Genomic DNA, 19,403 nt, shown 5'->3' on the forward strand with positions numbered 1-19,403 from the left:
GGAGGGGGGGAGGGGGGGCGGGGATCAGAACAATAGGAGAAGCAAAGAGAAATCCCAAGCCAGCTGGGTTTTTGCTGGGGCTGATCCAGGCTACTTCCCCTCCTGCCCCAGCTTAGATGGTGAAAGGAACAAGGCATGAGAATTGGCCAGGGTTTCTTACTTGCCCTCTGGGTTCTCTCACCCAGAGTTCAGAGATGGCTGGCACCTTCCTCCACCTCCCTCCTTGTCCAGCTGCCCTGGGCCCACAGTGAGCCTATCCTATTCCCTACCCTGCTCTGAGGCTGTCCAGGCACCTGATTTGCTTCCCTTAACTCCTGATCTCCTAACTGGAAAGCCAGGTTAGAGCCATGCTCGCTTCCTGCCCCCTGCAACTGGGTCCCTCCCAGGAATCCTGTTGTTCAGTTTGCTGGGGTAGTCCCCAGCACTGGGCTGGGCCTGGGAGGACGGGTACAGATGAGCCATTCCAGAGATTATACCTCTGTAAAGCTCTAGCAAGGCAAGGCACTTTGTAGGGATGGCTGAGTAAATGTTTGTTGAATGAAGTGTGAACTGGGAGAAAAGAGGTAAGTTGCCACCAGCAGGGACATAGAGCAAACCCACAGCTCAGCAACTCACCCAAGACAGTCCTTGCTTTGCTGGGGCTGGGCCTGGATTGCTTCTGGGGTTACAAAGGTGGATCTCCATTCTATTCTTTGTCTCCTGTGGCTACTGCCCATGGGACAGGCCCGGAGAAGATACGCAATTGTGTATTTCACGTAATTGTTCAACTGCATTGAATAAGCAAGTTGCCCTCATGCCCCTTCTCCCTGGAGGATTCACAGATCAGAGGGCTGCGTATGTCCTGTCCCCTGCCTGCAGATGGCTGAAACTTTATTCCCAGCAATCTAAGTCTTTTTTACAGTCCTCAGATATACCCAGCATAAGGCCTCCCTTGCGAGAGTGGGCCTGTGTTTAACAACACTGAATTCAGATGACTCTCTCTTATTGTATTTGTTCCATTTTTAGTGGAAATAGAGTTTGACTGCTAAGCCCTACTCCTTCCTAAATATAAAGACTATTGGGGGAAAAAAGTCTCTGTCCCCAGCTTTCAAAAGTTTGACACTAAAGTCAGACCTTTGGGGTTCATTCTGGCGCTGATGGTCTGGTCCACCAGGTTCCCAGCTGCTGCTGCCTGTCATGTTGCCCACTCTTAGGGTGGGCCAGCCTCTGCCAGGCCAGGCTGGAAAACCCTGGGTGCGGGCCACAAAGACATTTCAGGACTATTGCTGTCCTGACCTCTCCAGCTCCCGAGAATCTCAGAACCACTGAGAATGCCTGGCTGCCCTTGCAGTCTGGAAAAGTGGAGGGAGCTTTCTCCATAGGTGGGCAAGTAAGATACAAGGGGGGCTGACCCGGCAAGCTAGGGTCTGTGGCCTCTGAAGGCCATTGGAGGCAGAGGCCTTGGCCTGTGATTCCAGAGAGCATGGTGAACCAGAGGCTGGAGCTCAGGCTCAAGCAGGCCAAGAAGGAGTTAACCTCCAAGGATAATGCGGGTTTCTCCCAGACTGGAGGCCTGTGCCCAGTTTTGCTGCTGCCAACTCCAGGAAGAAGTCCTGGGATCTGTAGTTTGTGCCACTACCCACCCCTGGCCTGCCTGTTTATCAACACGGTCTTGTAGACTACAGTTCCCAGAAACCTGCAGAGGCTAGGCTTTGGGGGAAGGGGTGGGATAGGAGGCTCCGTGGCGGCCAGAGGGAGAGGGAGAGGGAGGAGGTGGGGAGAGAAAACCCAATTCACCCCCTTTCTTTTTAATTCTTTCTCCTGGTGTGTCTGCTCCACCGCCCGAGCTAATCCCCCAAATCCGGTCTCCTAAGCCGCAGCTGCTTCCCTTCGCAGTGATGAATGGCTCAGGGAGGGAAGGTGAATTCATATTTTAATTACTGAGGCGCGGTGCTAAGGGAGCCGGGGAGGGGGCGGAGGGCTCAGCTTTGTTCTAGAGGCGCCGAGGGCACACCCTCCTTACTGGGTCACTTCTCTTTTGCCCTTTACCTGGGGTGGGGGGTGGCAGGGAGTGAGGGTGGCGGTTGCCTTGCGGAGAGCGCCTCTGCTCTCTGTCTTGGGAGATGAAGGGATGGGTCGTGGAGGGCGCAATATCCCTCTTCTTGTTTATCAGAGAATTCCTGGCATGTCCCAACACCTTTAAATAGCTTCCTAGGCTTCCACCCCCGCTGCTGCCCACTTTGATGAAGGACATTGCCAAAATTCGAGACACTTAGGAGTTTGTGGTCTGCAAGCCTGGGGCCCTGGATTTCTTTTTATCTTACTTTCTGGCCTGCTCTGAGTCTCCTCTTTCTCTTGGTTCTTCCACATGTTCATACTGTCTCTGACTCACTGCCCCATTTTTGCCAGAGGTGCAAGGGTTGGAGGACCCTGGGAGAGTATCTGGCACAGAGAGATGCGGGGGTCAGGCCAAGGGAAGGGATCAGGAGGGAGGCCGAGGAACCTCCTAGTGGTGGTGGAGGATGGATTGGCATCTCTTCAGCTTGGCTCCCTCAAAGCTGGCTGGGCAGAGCATCGTCTATGCCCCCAGACCGTAAACCATCTTGGACCTGAGCTGGGAAAAAGCCAGAGAGGAGGATGGTGAAGAAGCCAGGGCCAACAGCTTGCAGTCAGATGCAGCCAACTGTGTGATAGCAGGAGGTTTGTCCAGTGTCCACCCCACCTCTCTGTCCTATTCTGGGCTTCTGGGGGCTGTTTTTCCATTCCTTAGTCCCTCCTGGACTATGGGCATGGAAAAGGAGCGGGAGGGTGGGAGGGGAGTTCCCATGATGAGCTCTGATGAGTGGGGAATGGACCCAGGCACTAGTCCAGACTCCTCCCCCTCAAATAGACGCAGCAAAGGGACCTGACTTCAGGGAGCCTCTAGCTGATACTGGAGCCCTCTGCCAAGGGTGAAGGGGTAAAGACAGGGAAGAGAGTCGACAGGACCCCTGCCCGGGCAGAGCAGAGAGGAGCAGAGACCACAGCCTGGCAGAGGGACTCCCCAGGTACCTGCTGCTGGGGACTCTGAGGGAGGAGTGGGGTTCACAGCGGGCAGGGACACTGAAATGGGTTGGAATTCTCTGCCCCATGTGCCCCCACTTCAGGGGCCGGCCCAGCAATCTGCCTGCTGCAGACAGAGCCCAGACAGCCTCCCGGGCTTGGAGTTGTGCACTTGCAGTGAGGACCCTTTTAGAGACCCTGTTAGAGAAAAGGAAGGATAACTAGAGCACTTTAGAGCAAAGATCTAAGCAGAATAACCAGGCCCCGTTTATTATACTTTCTGCTCTTAGATACAAGGACCCAGGAATCCCACTGAGGCAGCCAGCCCTCGAACACCTCTTGGGAGCCGGGCTGCAGCCCCTAGCCCAGCTCCTGGCCGGCTTCATTAGCTCTCCTTTCCTCTGATGTGTAGGTTCTGGTTCCTGTGACTTCACATCCTATCCTTCCCTACAGTGACAAGCAGAGCAAAAAAGCCAGGATTTTCTTAAATTCCCCAAAGGACCCTGAGGAGGAACGGGTTGCTTAAGGGGGTATATTTTGCTGTTTTTAAGAAAGAACAGTCATTGAAAAGGAAGTGAGGTGAAAAGGGAAGGGATCGATGCACCCTGAGGCCAGAGACCCTGAGCTGCACCTTGACCCGTTTGTGGGGCTGCTACATGCCTGGCTTGTTTTAGTTGTGAGTTCCTTCCCAGATCAGCCTTATTGTGCCTGTCAGTTTCTCCCCATATATTTTTCAATAATCATGGGAATGCTTTGTTGATCGTACCCTTGACTTACACCCCCAGCAAGAGAAGTGCACACATGACAATAACTGATTACAAGGGAATCCACCTACCCACCCTCCCTTCTTCCTGATCAAATTAGGATTCCACCCCCTTAGGTTTGGGGTCTCAGTGTTAAACCTTGCCTAACCTCCTGGTACTCACTGAAATGAGGTAATGAAGGCCCAGAGAGATGTAGCCACTTGCTTAGGATGACACAGCATGTTAGCATCAGAGCCAGGAATAGAACCCAGGCCACCCGAGTCCCAGATTGGATCCCTGTCTCTCTCTAGGTTTGTCACAGGAGGGATCCAGAGATAGCTGCAGTGGATAGATCTAGAAATATAGTAGTTGTGTCTCGGCTCTATATATATCCTGGAGGTTGCTCTCTGCTAACTATATATACTCTGCCAGAGTGGGTGTGTAAATGATGCTGGAAATCGGGTTATTAAATAACCAGCCTACCTACCCATGCTGACTCAAGCTGGGCCTCCTGCCCATCCAGCTGGCCAGTGGAAATGCATTGCACCTATTAATTACAGCTAATAGCTGTATTACCGGGATGTTGAGAGGCTGAGGCAGGGGAGAATCTTGACAGGACTTGGCTCCACCGGGCACCGTGCTTGATGTGGGCCTCAGCTCTGTCTGGAGAAACACAAAGGAAGTTTTTCCAAAAGGGCAAGGTTGGCCAGACCAGTGGAACTGTCCAGAGAGCCACCACCTGGGCCATGCCACATTCCTCAAAGGCAGTGAAACCACTTTGCACATGTTCCTTGCTAGGGTAGCCCAGGACATCCTATGCAATCTCTATTGCTTGAGGGGCTGGAGAAGGGAGGCGCCTCATGCTTCTCTATTCCTAACCTCTCCAGCATAGCCCTGTGCCTCCCTCCTTCCCTGCGGCACTTGGGCTTCACTCACCTGCTTGTCCTCATGTTCTTCCTGGAGAGAGGAGTGATTCAGACCAGGCCCGGGCCTGACCTCCATGCAGGACGCTTTCCTTCCTTTGTTCTCAGCTTCTCCGCTTGAGTGGCTTGAATGTACTTCTGCTCCCTTTCCATAGGCCCAGGGGCAGAGGAAGGCCAGAGAGGTGAACTGGAAAAATCTGCAGGTGGCTAAGGCTAGGGAAACCTAAATGAGCCTTTGTAGAAAGGGATACTCTTGCAGACTGAAGCTGAGCTCCCGAAGCTCCCTCTCTTCCCCAGCCAGACTGCCACAGATACCAGAGTGGCCCCTGGCTCCTGCTGAGGGCCTGGTTAGCCAGAAGTGGGGGACGACATGTCCAGTTGGGGCAGATCCAGCCTCAGCCTCTACCTCAGACTTATGTGCCAGGGAAGAACCATGTCTTTACCCTTTTGTATCTACCTCTCAACCCCTTTGCCCAGTATAGGTGCTAAATAAAAGAGCCTGTTGGCTAAAAGAACCCTCTTCGCTGTCTGTTCTCTGCATGGTGAGGATGGGATTTGCATTGCTCTGAGCAGTCAAAGGAAGGGCATAATCGCTCCCTATAGGCTTTCCTAGGGTGTCAGACAACTTGGGGTTGTTAAGCAAGGGAGGAATCTGACTCCGTCCCAGGTGTCAAAGTAAAGCTACACTGGATGAAGGGGTCTGCATTTGGATGGAGGAGGGCCTGTCGTGTGCGACCTGCAGAAGCGAGTGAAAGCCCCCAGCTGGAACCTGTGTAAGGTGGCACAAGCCAGAGTCTATTTTAAGCCAGCTTGCTTCCTGTTCCCCAACCAGGTGTATGGTGATGAGGTGAGGCAGAGCGGGTGGGAGGGGAAAAAAGGAGGCAGCAGCTGGGCTTTCTCTTTCCTCCCTTGGACTCACCCAGTCTCCAATGTGAGGAATGACATCAGCTCCACACAGATCAGGAAACACTGAGGTTTCAAAGAGCTGTTGTTTGGAGGCCTGACTCCTCCCCCAGCCGGTGTGAGAGACCTAGTGGGCCGACTCAGGGAGTGGCAATGACTGGGCCAGACCCAGAGGGTTCTGGGAGCATTAACCCCAGCTTGCTTCTCTCTTCCTGCCTTTCTCCTGCCCCATCTCCCTCCCCTGCCTTTCCCTGCAGATCTTTGGTGAGTGTTCTCCCAGCCTCGTGTAGGGCATGCCCCAGTTCACTTTCGCCTGCTTCTGTGGTCTCCATGGCTTCTGCAAAATGAAGAGGAAGAAGGAGGAAGTTCACAGAGAGCGGGAGACGGCGGTGTGAGCAGAACCAGGGCCCCTCCATCAAGCCCCCAGCAGGTCCCCGGCCTGATGGTGCCCACTTCTGACTGGGGCTTGGAGCAGGAAGCCGTGTGTGTATCTTAGGTCTTGATTTAGCCGATGCTCTTCTCAGCCTGACTCTCACCAGAGGGCATCAGCCTCCTGTATGCCTCTCATCCTTCTCATGCCCACACCCATTAGCTTCCAATTCTCAGACCTCCTTGGAGAGAGGCCCCAGCCACACAAAGGGGAACCCCAGGACCTGCCACATGCCTTCCAGAGACTGAGAAGCCCCAGGGAGGCCAAGGGGCGAAACTTCTTTCCTGCCCTGAGAGCTTCGGGGGACTCTTCTCAGGGTAACCGCATGAGGGATGTGCCGCCTTGGGCTAGGAGAGCTGTTGCTGAATAGGAAACTGGCTGCTCTAATAGGAAACCTCTGCTAAGTTTCTCTAGCAGAGAACCTCCAGCAGCCCTGACCCTGGGAGGCCTCTGGGGCGGAAGTGTGAGACTCTCCTGGGATTCCAGGAACCGGGGCATGAGTCCTTTTCCAGCCCCCTCCCAGCATCCTTCTGGGCCAGGTGGGGCCAAGCCTGAGGTGGTCATCCCAGTGAGGAGGAGGGCAGAGGTGGCCGGTGGCTCTGTGGTTCCTTCTGTTCTTGCTTTCTAGAAAGCAGTGTTTCCTCCAGCCCTGGCCATGACCCACCCATGTTCATGATGCCAGTGCGTCCTTGCCAGCGGCACACATGTGGGGAGGCCTGTTCCCCAGGCCCTGACTCCCCTCCTCAGGGACTGTCCTGCCGTGGCCAGACCGAGGGACCCCTTTCCTGCAGTGAGCCGTGCCGTCCCTCGATTCTCCTGTCTCCCCTGCCTTTTTCTTCTCTCCTCAGAAGCCATAGAGGGGACCGCGTTTGTATGTGGTGCCTTCAGGGGAAACTCTTGGGGTGGGGGACCTCTAGGACTTTCCTTGACTTTTTCCCTCATCTCCCACGCCCACCAACCTTCCAGCTTCAGTCTCTGCCCTTACCCCCGTCCCATTTCCAGGAGGTAGAAAGCAAAAGAAAAAAACATTTCCTTCCCTCTTTCCTTCTTCCTTCCTTCCTCTCTCCCCCTATTTTGGTATAACTTAGCCTTTTGCCTTTGATCCTGGAGTTCTCCAGGGCTAGAAGACATGCAGACAGGAATGGCAGCGGCAGAGACGCTTCAGGCAGATTCTGTAAGCCTGTTCTCCCTCATCGGGGAACAGCTCAGCCAAGGAGCAAAGTCAGAGCCCCTCTAGCTCCCCAGGGACAGAATAGCCCTTCTGACAGGTAAACAGGTGACCTGGGTAGACAGGTCAAGGCCTCAAGACAGCAGAGTCTGGAATCCCCTTTCCTTGGAATGTGGGCCTCTCTGGGCAACCAGGGAGGGCAAAAGGCTTCCTCGGCTGGTTCGCCCAGGACCTGGGAGAAGCAAGGGTACATTCTATGCTGGCAGCCTCTGCCTGCCCAGCTCATACTCACACTCAGGGCCCTTTCCTGGGCTTTGGGCAGATTTGGTGGGATCCAGGTTCTCTTTATGAGGCTTGAGCACAGCTTGAGCTCCTCCTCCCATCCTCCATCCCCTTCCTTTGCCCCTACCTCCCAGCCCCCGCCTTCTACAATCTGTTCTTTCCTTTTATATCCAAAGAATTATAAACAGAAGTCCTTCCCTCAAGGGAACAACAAGATTCAGCAATAAAGGCCAGTGGGGTCACAAAGGAGAGGAGAAAAACTCCCTGGTTATTTGTCCTCTTGGATAGTAGAGGCCTTGGGTGAGGAAAAGAGATGGGCAGAAAAGTTACCTTGAAACAGAGGCCAGAGAGCTGCCTGGAGGGCATGTGTGTCCCTAGCGGTCACCTGCGAGGCTGCAATCCTAGAGAAGTCACTTCTGTGGCAGAGGATGAAATTGTATCCCCGGAGACTCAGAGGTATTGGGTGTTATGTCCTGACCACACGGGCTCACCAGGAGGAAAGGTCAGGAAAGTGGAGAAAGTACGTCCTGGGGAGTGGGTGGCCGAGGAGAACTTTCCCCATGTGTGCCTCTCAGACCTTGGCAGGGATTGCAGCTGCAGGGGTTTGGCAGGGAGCCCATCCAGAGAGCTTCTTCCCCCAGAACTCCCTTGGCTCCAGAGGGATACTAGATATCTTGAGCCCTGGCTTTGGGAACACGGGTGGGGTCCCAAGGTCAAAATGTTCTGAGTGGAGGTCCAGTTGTCCTCTGCCGCCAAGCTGGCAGTCCCTTCTTCACCCAGGGCTGAGGTTGGGGCCAGCACTGCAGCTGGAATGGTCTGAGTAGCAGGTAGCAGCTTCTAGCCAGGCACACCCCAACCCCACATTCTGTTGTCCCTCGGTTTCCTTCTCAGGGAAATGGGGACTTTGCTCCTTTTAGCATCTCCGGAAGCAGTCTGGAGACCTGTGCCCTCCTCTAGGCCCTTGAATGAGCCCAGGGAATAGGGAAAGACCAAAGCAGCTTCAGCATTCACAGACCCTGCACCCCGGGCCTCTGACTTCGGGCCAGGCTTCTACTCCTTCTGGGGTGGGCCTGGCTGCCCTGCCGTCCCATCCTCTCTCCATGGTTCTCTCCCAGAGACTCCACCTTGAGGTGGGGGAGATCAGGCCTCTTGTTCTTGCTGTGTGGCACTTATTCCTCCTTGCAGACAGGTTGGGGGGTCAGTTTTCCCCATCTGTAAAGCGAGGACTTCCCATGGCCATTTTCCCTCTTGGGCTTCAGGCTGTTGAATGGAAGATCGAGAAGTGTGAAGGGTGCTTGGGGTCCCTGTGACTTGAGTGTTGCCTAGGACCCTGGCCCACAGGACCCAAGGGGCTTCTTGTCTCAGGTTGAAACCTTTTTATTAGAATGTCATTTCCTTCTCTGCTCCCAGGGAAGGGCTTTTTGAATGTAGCATATGGGCTCATAGAAATATATAGGGAGATTGTTACTTTTAGAAAAAAAGAGCAATAGGCCGGGCGCGGTGGCTTAAGCCTGTAATCCCAGCACTTTGGGAGGCCGAGACGGGTGGATCACGAGGTCAGGAGATCGAGACCATCCTGGCTAACATGGTGAAACCCCGTCTCTACTAAAAAATACAAAAAACTAGCTGGGCGAGGCGGCAGCGCCTGTAGTCCCAGCTACTTGGGAGGCTGAGGCAGGAGAATGGCGGGAACCCAGGAGGCAGAGCTTGCAGTGAGCTGAGATCGTGCCACTGCACTCAGCCTGGGCCACAGAGCAAGACTCCGTCTCAAAAAAAAAGAGCAATAATTAACTAACTGAAATACACATGAAGTGTTAGAGTGGGATGTAAGGAGCACTGAGCTGGGAGCCAGGTCTCCTGGCTTCTAGCCCTGCTTGGAAACTAATGACCATGTGACCTTAGACTAGTCATGTCTTATTTCTGAGACTCAGGTTCCTCAACTGTAAATAGGGGATTACATGAATTTCCTCTTAAGTCTCCTTTGGAGTCCAGGGCTCTGTGAGTCTGGGAAGTTGAGCCTCAGTGGGGCATAGGGTTGTGGAACCAGAGGGTCGCAGGTTTCCTCTGCCCTCACAGATGCACTCTGTGCAGACAACAGACATGTAGGGAGGGTGGGTGGAAGTGGTACGGTGGTGCTGAGAAGTGAGAGGGGGAGCGAGAGGGAAAGGCAAGTCACCCAGAGCTTCTGCTAGTATCTTCCTCTAGCCAGGGCCCAGGGCTCCCTGCAGTTCTGCCTCTCTTCCCTCCTACAGCCAGGCCCAAAGGGAGTAAGTCAGTTGGCCTGGACTCTGACTCCAGGTCCTGTCTAGGCCATGACAGGTGCCACTCTTATGTACGCTCTCATTTTCTCTCCGTTACATACACATACCATCACCACCACCACCACAACCACCTGCGGATAGATGCTCAAGTGATTCTAGAAGAGATCTCAAGGACTGGCACCCTGCTCCAGTTTTGTAACCCATGGGCTTCCCTTTGCACAGCTCCTCACGTGCCCATCTCCATGCTGATCAAACTACCCCACCTCATTCCTTGCCTTCTGCAAAGGGAAGTGCCTCGGGCTAGAGTTTGTCCTGTCTACAGACTGAATGTGCATTTTGCCCAGTGGCTGGGGATGTGCTGGTGGAATGTGCTGGTGATTGTTTCTGGATGGAGAGCCACAGCCCCACAGTGTTCTGCCATGACTGACTCCTGACCTTGGCAAATTGCCTCCTCTCTCCCAGCCTCCTCCATAACAGGTGGCGATGAGTCCCATTTCCTCCCTACCTCACAGGAAGGCATGCATGATAAAGGGCACACTTATCAGATGTGCCCAGATGTGGCTGGAACTTTTGGAGACAGATACTTGGTTCACAATTGCAAAGGTGGGCTTTTGCCAGAGAAGAAACTCTGGGCTGCTGAGTTCAGTGGGCTCCTTGCAGACTGGTCCAGGAAGTTTGGTGTTCCTCCTGAAGGTGGCTGCTGTGCCCAGCAGGCGATCAAGCTGACAATACCACAAGAACCAAGAAACGGAATCTGTTCCCAAGGAATGAACGTTCTATCTCTCTGACCCAAAAGCAAGAGCAAGATAGAGCCGTCACCATCATCACCCTGCTCCCAACACAAACACAGCCCCTCAAGTCCGTATTGCTGACAAGGGTGTCTGGCTCGTCAGGGTGAATCCTCTGGACCCCCAGGCCCTCCCTGGAGTGGTCAGTGCACACTGTGTTGGGGTTGTTGTGGCCAGTCCACCTGGGTTCCCTTCTCTGAATTTCCATGGGATGGGAGCTATAGATCATGAAGAAGAAATAGGAACCTTGACTCTTCACAGAGGAGCCCGGGAGGTCAGGACTATCCACCAGGAGGGTGAGTGGTAGCTGCCCAGGGCATCCCTGGAGGAAGTTGTCATACTGAGGAAGAAACTGCAAAAGCCAAGAGCTCCTAGACCTGGGCAGCTCAGGAGCTGGCAGAAACCCCTCAAGTATGGAGTTCAAGGGTTTTCCTCGTGGGCTGCTGGTCTTTTTCCCTTCTGGGGCAGCCGTCTCTCCTCCTTCAGCTTATTCCCGTGTTCCATCCAAGGGGCGGGAGGAAGGCAGGAGGGGGAGATGGCAGGACCCAGACAGATCCTCAGGACTCTCCCAGCCTCTGTTGCCATGGAAACACTGCTATTTTTATCCCGTTGTTCATGATGCTCAAAGCTCTAACTTTCTCTGTTCCAGAGAGGCCAGGCTGGCTTCTGCCCTCATCCTTCAATACAGCATCTTCTCCCAGAGGCTTGAGGATGGGAAAGAGTGATGGAGAAAAGGGGAGCCCCTTAGGTCACCCCTCAACCAGAGGGAACTGTTTAACAGGGGTTTGTCTCTGCCCTTTTAAACCTTTGGTTTTCTACCTGGCTTAGGCACCCAGGTTTATGTTTTCTAGATCAAAACTCCCCATGGTCTCCGTGAGAGGCTGCTCCAGAGAAAAAAGAGCTGCCAATCAGGATGGATTTTTCCTACACACGTATGACACTGCGGACACTTCCCTTCTTGGGAAAATCAAACTTCATTCTGAAGAATGTCCTGTTGGTGGTATAAGCCAACCCCTGCCCTCCTAAAAGGGGATAGAGAATTAAATTTGGTTAATTAGCAATCAGATTCACTGGGGAATTGAAACTAGTACTTCCCTTTCTTCTGTCCCTCCACCAAAAAACTGGAACAAATGGCTTCATGTCTTTGTCCAGTCTTTCTGCCTAAAGCAAAATAGCATACATTCTCCAGGCTGAAAAGCAGATTCCTCCCCACACCTACTCAAGATGGCCACATTTCAATCCAGGCTCTTGAAGACAGGGTCTAATGAAAGGATTTCTCTTCCTTCTCTGTCTGTTCCCTCTGACCCAGCTTCTAGTCCTCTCTTTATGTCCCCACCTCCATGGCAGTGGCAGGAGACCCCTGAGAGTCAATGGTGCTAACATTCCCCATCGATATACCCCTATGTAGTTTATCAAGATTTGAACCCAGCACCTGGGTGGATACATTTCACATGTTGGGCGGATACATTTCACATCCTCAAGACCACAACCCTGGCGACAGGTCTGGATTAATTCTGTAAACTGGGAATCTATATCATGCTGAACTCCCGCACTGAGGTTCTATCTCAGCTGAACTGACTCGTGGATGGTTAAGTTTCCTGGGGTGGCTGGGACCCATTTACTAAGCCTCTAATTGGTTTCATTTTGGCTCAAGTTGCATGGTTTCCCGAATCTATGCACCTGGAGTAAGCACTTTTCTGGTTGCCACTGAAAAGCATGCCGGCAAACGCTGCTCTGTTAATTGCTGTAATAAACAGACTTTATTATATCCCTTTGCAGTAAATGTATTATGTTGTCAGGGTAGAAGGGGCATCCATGTTTATTTCACACTGTAATACACTGCAGCAGCAGAAGCTAAACATTTGTTTCCATCAAATCTGCTGAGAAGAGGAAGAATGGAGACTTGGGGGAAGAGTCAGGAGTATGTACATAAAGTGAGGTGTTGAGGCCAAGAAGGAGGCTTTGGGAGACACCCCAGGTCCCCTGGAACTCCGTGAGCCTCACTTGTGCTATCTCTAAACTGAAGGAAGCCAGGCCTCGTGCCTCTTACCATCTCAGAAATAATAGTGAGATAAAGCCAGCTAGAGTGGGTGGGTGTGGGGAACAGGGAAGGTGGTTTAGGACTACAATGGGATCACATAGTCTTAAGGTGCTTTTAAGAAAGAGAAAGGGCCAGGCGCAGTGGCTTATGCCTGTGAGGCCGAGGTAGGAGGATCACTTGAGCTCAGGAGTTAAGACCAGCCTGGGCAACATAGCCAGACTTCGTCTCTACTATATATATATATATATTTTTTTTCTTTTTTCTTTTTTTTTAATTAGCCAGGCATGGTAGCATTCACCTGTAGTCCCAGCTGCTTGGGAGGCTGAGGTGGGAGGATCCCTTGAGCCTGGGAAGAGATCATGCCAGCATTCCAGCCTGGGCAACAGAGCAAGACCCTGTCTCAAAAGAAAAGAAAAAAAGACAGACAGAAAGAAAGAAAGAAAGAAAGAAAGAAAGAAAGAAAGAAAGAAAGAAAGAGAAAGAAAGAAAGAAAAGAAAGAAAGAAGAGAAGAGAAGAGAAAGAAGGGAGGGAGGGAGGGAGGAAGGAAGGAAAGAATCCTTAGTTGGGCTTCTCAGAACTGAAGATGTGTTAACAGAATTTTCAGACTTATAAAAGAGAGAAAGATGCTGTAAGATGGCATAACATTAGGAACAAGAATTATATCATGTCTGTGATTATATATCCATAAAACGGTTTGAAAAAGAATTATTGTGTCATAACCCCACTTGGATTGGGGGAACAGATATTCCAACGATCTCTGAAGCAGGAAGCCCTGAGAGGGCAGAGAGATCAGGCCATCAAGTCTAACCCCAAAGCCAGTCTCCTGTAAGGCAAGAAGTGATTTGGGGCAGGACAAGATTCAAGTATCACACAGGCAGCTGTTCTTTAGAGCTGTGGATTGACTGCTCCTGAGAGGGCTGGCTGCCTCTTCTGCAGGCTCAGCCACCATTATGCCTAGTGCAAAGCGCTCACTAAGTGTTAAGTGGTCTGGGGCAGATATGACCCCAAGCCTTTCCATCTTCAGGAATTCGCCGAGATGCCTGCCACAGCCCCTCTGCTGTCTGTACCCCAGCCTTCACCCTCTTGCGTGGGGAAATGTGTGCCGTGCACTGCTGTTGACTGAATCTATTCTATCAATATTGAGTCCTGGCTCTATGCAAAGCTCTGCAGGAGGGGCTGAAGGAGAAATGTAGGAAAGTCAGACATTGCTCCAACCCTGGAGAAACTAACAATTTCATTTTTTCTCCCCCGAGACAGAGTCTCGCTCTGTTGCCTAGGCTGAAGTGCAGTGGTGGGACCTTGGCTCACTGCAACCTCTGCCTATTGGGTTCAAGTTATTCTCCTGCCTCAGCTCCCTGAGTAGCTGGGATTACAGGGGTGTGCCACCACGCCTGGCTAATTTTTGTATTTTTAGTAGAGATGGGGTTTCACCATGTTGGTCAGGCTGGTCTCGAACACCTGACCTTGTGATCCCAAACTGCCTCCCAAAGTGCTGAGGTTACAGGTGTGAGCCACCACGCCCAGCCAATTGAATAATAATTTAGAAAACAACGTGGCAAGTCTCAAAAATGCCTCAGCTAAAGTACAAGCAAAGTGCTCCAGGGCTTCAGAGGCCTAAGAGAACACAACTGTAGAGGAGGGAAGAATCAGAGAAGGCATCACAGAAGAGGTGGAATTTTTTTTATTTTTTGAGGCAGGGTCTTGCTCTGTTGCCCAGGCTGGAGTACAGTGGCGCAATTATGGCTCACTGCAGCCTCAACCTCCCAGGCTCAAGCGATCTTCTCACCTCAGCTTCCTGAGTAGCTGGGACTACAAGCACGCACCACTATGCCCAGCTAGTTATTTGTAGTTTTTGGTAGAGGCAGGGTCTCACTATGTTGCCCAGGCTGGTCTCGAACTTCTAAGTTGAAGCTCTTCTCCTTCCTTGGCCTTCCAGAGTGCTTGGATAACAGGCAAGAGCCACTGTGCCTGGCCGAGGTGGAATTTCCCAGGGACCCTTCTCTCTTCTTTGCTGGCGTCTACAGACTTCTGCCCATGGCTGTATGTATGCACGGACAGAGTTAGCAATGATTCTGCCAGCAGGTATGATAGGAAGCCTCTTCTGTCACAGGTGAGCCATATTGTTCCCAAATTCCTCTCCTCTCCAAAGTCTGACATCTGAAATTTCATGAGTGCTTCCTCTCTTTGACTTCAGGTTTTGATCCCTTGGGGTTTGTAATCCAGAAGGGGAGCAAACACTGGTCAGTTTTCAGGCACTTGTCCCACAGCATCAGTGATTACCTCAGATTTCCTCTTGGAGCAGGTTTTGTTAGGATGAGGGGAAAGAGCATGAGCAGTGCACACCTGGCCAAGGAGGGCGAGGCCCCACCCGGTGGGAGACAGGGAGCACAGAAAGGAGGAGTGGCTGGGGGCTCTCTGAACTTCCCCATCTCATTGCACTACCTGGCCAGGCCATGCATGTCTACACACACTTATGCTTGTCCACTCTTCAGCCTTCCTCCCTCCTTTTCTCTTCCTCTTCCTTTCTCTAACTCTTCTCCTGCTACCTTTTCCCTACCCTTCTTCCAAAGAGGCAGTGAAAACCTCAAAGACATCACATGGCGTCTGTCGTGCCCCACCACATTGCCTGGGGCCAGAAGATTGGGAAGGGACGTGGAGGCTGGCAATCCTAAAGCTTCTGTGTTGGCCCCGCATGGTGGCTTACACCTGCAATCCCAGCACTTTGGGAGGCCGAGGCGGGTGGACCACGAGGTCAAGAGATCAAGACCATCCTGACCAACATGGTGAAACCCCGTCTCTACCAAAAATACAAAAATTAGCTGGGTGTGATGACGCGCAGTTGTAGTCCTAGCTACTCTGGAGGCTGAGGCAGGAGAATCGCTTGAACCCGGGAGGCGGAGGTTACAGTGAGCCACGATCACACCACTGCACTCCAGCCTGGCAATAGAGCAAGACTCAGTCTCAAAAAAAAAAAAAAAAGCTTCTGTGTTGTTGTCCTGGCTTTGCCCCAGCTAAAATGTGTTTTGGTGACCAGACAGACATGCAGCTTTTTCTGTCTGGACTTCAGTTTCCCCTACTTATAGAGTGAGTGGAACTCTGCCTCCACCACCCTTCCACTCAATTGGCTATGGAGGGAAGAGCACAAGACTTGTTGTCTTTACTATCTGTGGCAGCCTACAGAAGTCACTCAATCTCCCTAGACTTCTGCTTTTCATATGGAAAATGTAGATAATAATAGCCACAAGTTTTTGCAGGGGTCAAGTCAGATAGCCTGTGCTCAGGTGCTCACCTAGCTCCCAGCCTGGCACAAAGCAGGTGTTCAATATGAGTTAACTGAAAGGTTTGTTGAAAAAATTAGGAATCTGGCCGGGCGCGGTGGCTCAAGCCTGTAATCCCAGCACTTTGGGAGGCCGAGACGGGCGGATCACGAGGTCAGGAGATCGAGACCATCCTGGCTAACACGGTGAAACCCCGTCTCTACTAAAAAAAAAAAAAATACAAAAAAAAACTAGCCGGGTGAGGTGGCGGGCGCCTGTAGTCCCAGCTACTTGGGAGGCTGAGGCAGGAGAATGGCGTAAACCCGGGAGGCGGAGCTTGCAGTGAGCTGAGATCCGGCCACTGCACTCCAGCCCGGGCGACACAGCGAGACTCCGTCTCAAAAAAAAAAAGAAAAGAAAAGAAAAAATTAGGAATCGCAAGTGTGCGTGTTGCACGTGTCACATGTTCCACTGCATCTAGCACGGTGTTGGGTACAAAGTAGACATTCGGTCAATATCCACAGGTCAAATTGAAAACAGGGTGTGGAGAGGTCAGGAATGATTAAATTAGCTCACTTGTGTGTTGGCTAACGTCTCCTTTTTCAGGTAATAGACAAGAAATAGTGTGTAAATCTGCTTATCCCCAAAAGGCGTGTGACGTGTGCGGTGAAAGTGAGCTGGGGTCCTCTTCCCCACCCCCAAGCTCGCTGGGCGCTCTAGGACGAGTCTCTTCCTCCTGCTGCATTTTGGGGAGCATCCTGCAGACGGCGCTCTCCCATCATCTCAGCCTCAGCCGAACTGGGCTGGGGTAGGGAGCGAGGGGTGAGGGGAAGTGTGAAGGAAAAACAGCCCCACGCGTCACTCACATATTTACATCTGAACTGTCAAAATAGTTATTTTTAAGTCGAGTTCCGTCTGCTGCGGGTTTAAAACTGAGCGGCGCGGAGGCGGGGGCGCCCTGCTGTGCAGGGAAGGCAGCGGGCGCGGCGGCCTGAGTGCGCGTGCGCAGTGCACCTCGCCGGCTGCCTCAGGGGTCCCCTGGCCGAGCGGGAAGCTCCTGGGGCAATGTGGGCGCGGAGATGTGTATGTGGAAGACCGGCTCTTCCTTTGGCCACTTTGCACGTAGCTGGGGAGCTGCGTAAACTGTTGGCGTCCGCATGGTCTGCCATTCCTGGTTCTCCACGGTGATGGGCAGCTTTCTCCTGAATCATAGGAAGCACGCATGCCATTCCAGGAGGGAGATCTGCCCTGTTCTTACCTCCTCTGACTTTGGTTCTCTACCCCTACCCCACTCTCCCACCCTGTCCCTGACAACCCTCCGTCTGGAAGTTTTCCATAGCCTCCCTCTATACTTCCCAGTTACAACTGGGGTTCATGCCCATCTCTAAAACAAGACTTCATGGGCTCCATTCAGATCCGGGTCTGATTTGGGGATGCTCCTCCCGCCCAGCCGTCTGCAGCACAGCCCTTCCTAAGAGGGAAAGAGCTGGGGGCTTCTACGGGAGCTGGTCAGCGCTTGGGCGGGCCTGAAGCTGAGGACCCTTGGGTGTGCAAGCAGCAGAGAGAATTCTTGCCTTCTATGTGGCAAGGATTCATGTTTCTCTGCAAAGTGAGGAGCCTGCTGGTTTGACACTCAGGATGCTTCTTTCTCGGTCTCTCGATTGCTCTCTCAGGGGCAGTGGGATTTGAGACAGACGCTGGCTGGCCCTGTTGCCATTAATATGTGTCCCAGCCTTGTCCAATGTCTGCTCTGTAATGAGTAGTGTTTCGGAATGTCACCTCTGTTAATGGGGAAGCGGCACCTGTGCACAGCCGGAACCACCTCTCTGTCTTCATTAGGCAGTCCGCGGCCTGGCTGCCGGCTGCCCTCGCTGGGTGACAGATGATGGGGATGAGGAGTGAGAGCAGCAGCCTCCTGCTGTCCAGGATTCATTCCCAGACAATGACCCCAAATGCCTGTCCCTGCTTCCCCCACCCCCCAACATCAAAATAGACAGCCGAGAAAAATGCCCTTCTCGGGCAAGGTGCGGCAAGGACAGATAATAGCTAAAAAGCATGCTAAGGAGGGTAGAGGAGTCATTTCCAGAAACAGAGACCTGCGCTAGCCATTGTGATCTCTGGTTTGGATTGCATTTGGGGGTCTCTTCCTCCCCCTACCCCAGCTATCTCCACAGGCCACCTTTTATGCCTCTTCTAATAAATCTGTCCACCATGCAAAAGTCACAGTGTGAGGGCATAATGGTTGTTCTAATTCCAGATTTCCCTCTAGCCCAGACCTGCATATTGCCTCCCAGCAAAATCCTGATCCTTTTAAATCTCAGCCCTCATATCTGCCTGACACAATGCAGCATCGAAATGAGCCAAGCCACAAAAGGTCCTGAGACATTGACAGGGCTTCAGAGGACCCCTACCATCATGATAAGATCAGTCTTTGAAACACCACCAGCATGGATATCATATTCCTCTGGTTCAGTTCAACGTACCCACCCTCCCCACAAGGCTGTGTTAAAATAGTTGCAGCATCTCCTTCATCTCCTCCGCTGCCCAAGCAAATTAAACTGGACCAGAAGTGTCTTTCCATACTCTCTAGGTCATTGGAGGTGGAGGTGGGTTGGGGCCACCTGTGGAGGGTAGGGGATGGTGGTGATGATCACTTGGAATTGCCTGAGGCAACTATCTGATCCAGAAGCTGCATGGATAGCTGGTTACTTGACTGGGGTTGGTGGTGGAAGTGGCTTCGCGTTGCCAGGCCCTCACTTTGAAAGGCTCTGAGGGAGCCATATGGAGATCTGGACTTTTCCCATGACCTCTCTTCCCTGTCTCAGGGAAGGGCACCTCTGTCTACTGAGATATTCAAGACAGAAATCTGACTCATTCCTGACACTCTCCACTCTCCACCCCACCCTTGATCGGTCACCAAATTCTCAAATCCTGTTGGCTCTCCCTCCTAAATCTCCCTCAAATCTATTTCTCTTCATCCCCACCTAGTTACTTAGTCCAAGCCAGCATCTTTTCTCACCTTGCTCTCCGGTCTACCACCCTCTCTCTCATGCTATGCCAGCCTCCCTGACTTTCTTGCCATTCCAGGAACACACACATGGTCCTCCCTGACTATCCAGTCTAAATCAAAGTGCTTTCCTCCCAAGCCCTTCCCTGTCACATCAGTCTGTCTCGTTATCACATTCTGAAAGGTTCTTGTTCACTCCATTTGCTTGTTTGTCTGCTTTTCCCTCCTAGGACATAAGCTCCAGGAGGGCAGGAACCTCATTTGCTTTATTTAACCTTGAATTCACAGCACCAAGAATAGTGCAAGGCATGTGGTAGGGTTCAGGAAATATTTGTTGAATGAATGAAGGAATGGTTTGCTGCAACCTAACGATATTCCTGTACCCAGTCCTGCACCCTTCCTCTCATCCCCTCCATAGCACCTCGAGGGCTCTTTCTGAAAGATAACTGTCATGGCATCACTCCCTAGCTCCAAGCTTTTTGGTAACAGGATTGGCAAAATGTTGACAACAGTTGAAGCAGGGTGAGGAGTATATGTGGGTTTCATTATGCTTTGACTTTACTTGCTTGTAATTGACT

The 19,403-nt window shown here is 52.2% G+C and overlaps 1 protein-coding gene across 1 annotated transcript in view; it reads left to right on the top strand.

The window, feature by feature from the left end:
* The first annotated feature begins 2,819 nt into the window (after window positions 1-2,819).
* Window positions 2,820-19,403, top strand: part of LEMD1 (LEM domain containing 1) — a 62,353-nt gene continuing 45,769 nt past the window's right edge. The window contains exons 1-2 of the mRNA XM_017880970.1: window positions 2,820-3,026; window positions 5,848-6,337. Coding sequence (XP_017736459.1) covers window positions 6,148-6,337 — 190 coding nt within the window. The 5' untranslated portion in view covers window positions 2,820-3,026; window positions 5,848-6,147. The remainder of the gene's footprint in view (window positions 3,027-5,847; window positions 6,338-19,403) is intronic.

The sequence above is a fragment of the Rhinopithecus bieti genome, unplaced genomic scaffold (assembly GCF_001698545.2).
Source record: "Rhinopithecus bieti isolate Rb0 unplaced genomic scaffold, ASM169854v2 scaffold_12049, whole genome shotgun sequence".
NCBI lineage: Eukaryota > Metazoa > Chordata > Mammalia > Primates > Cercopithecidae > Rhinopithecus > Rhinopithecus bieti.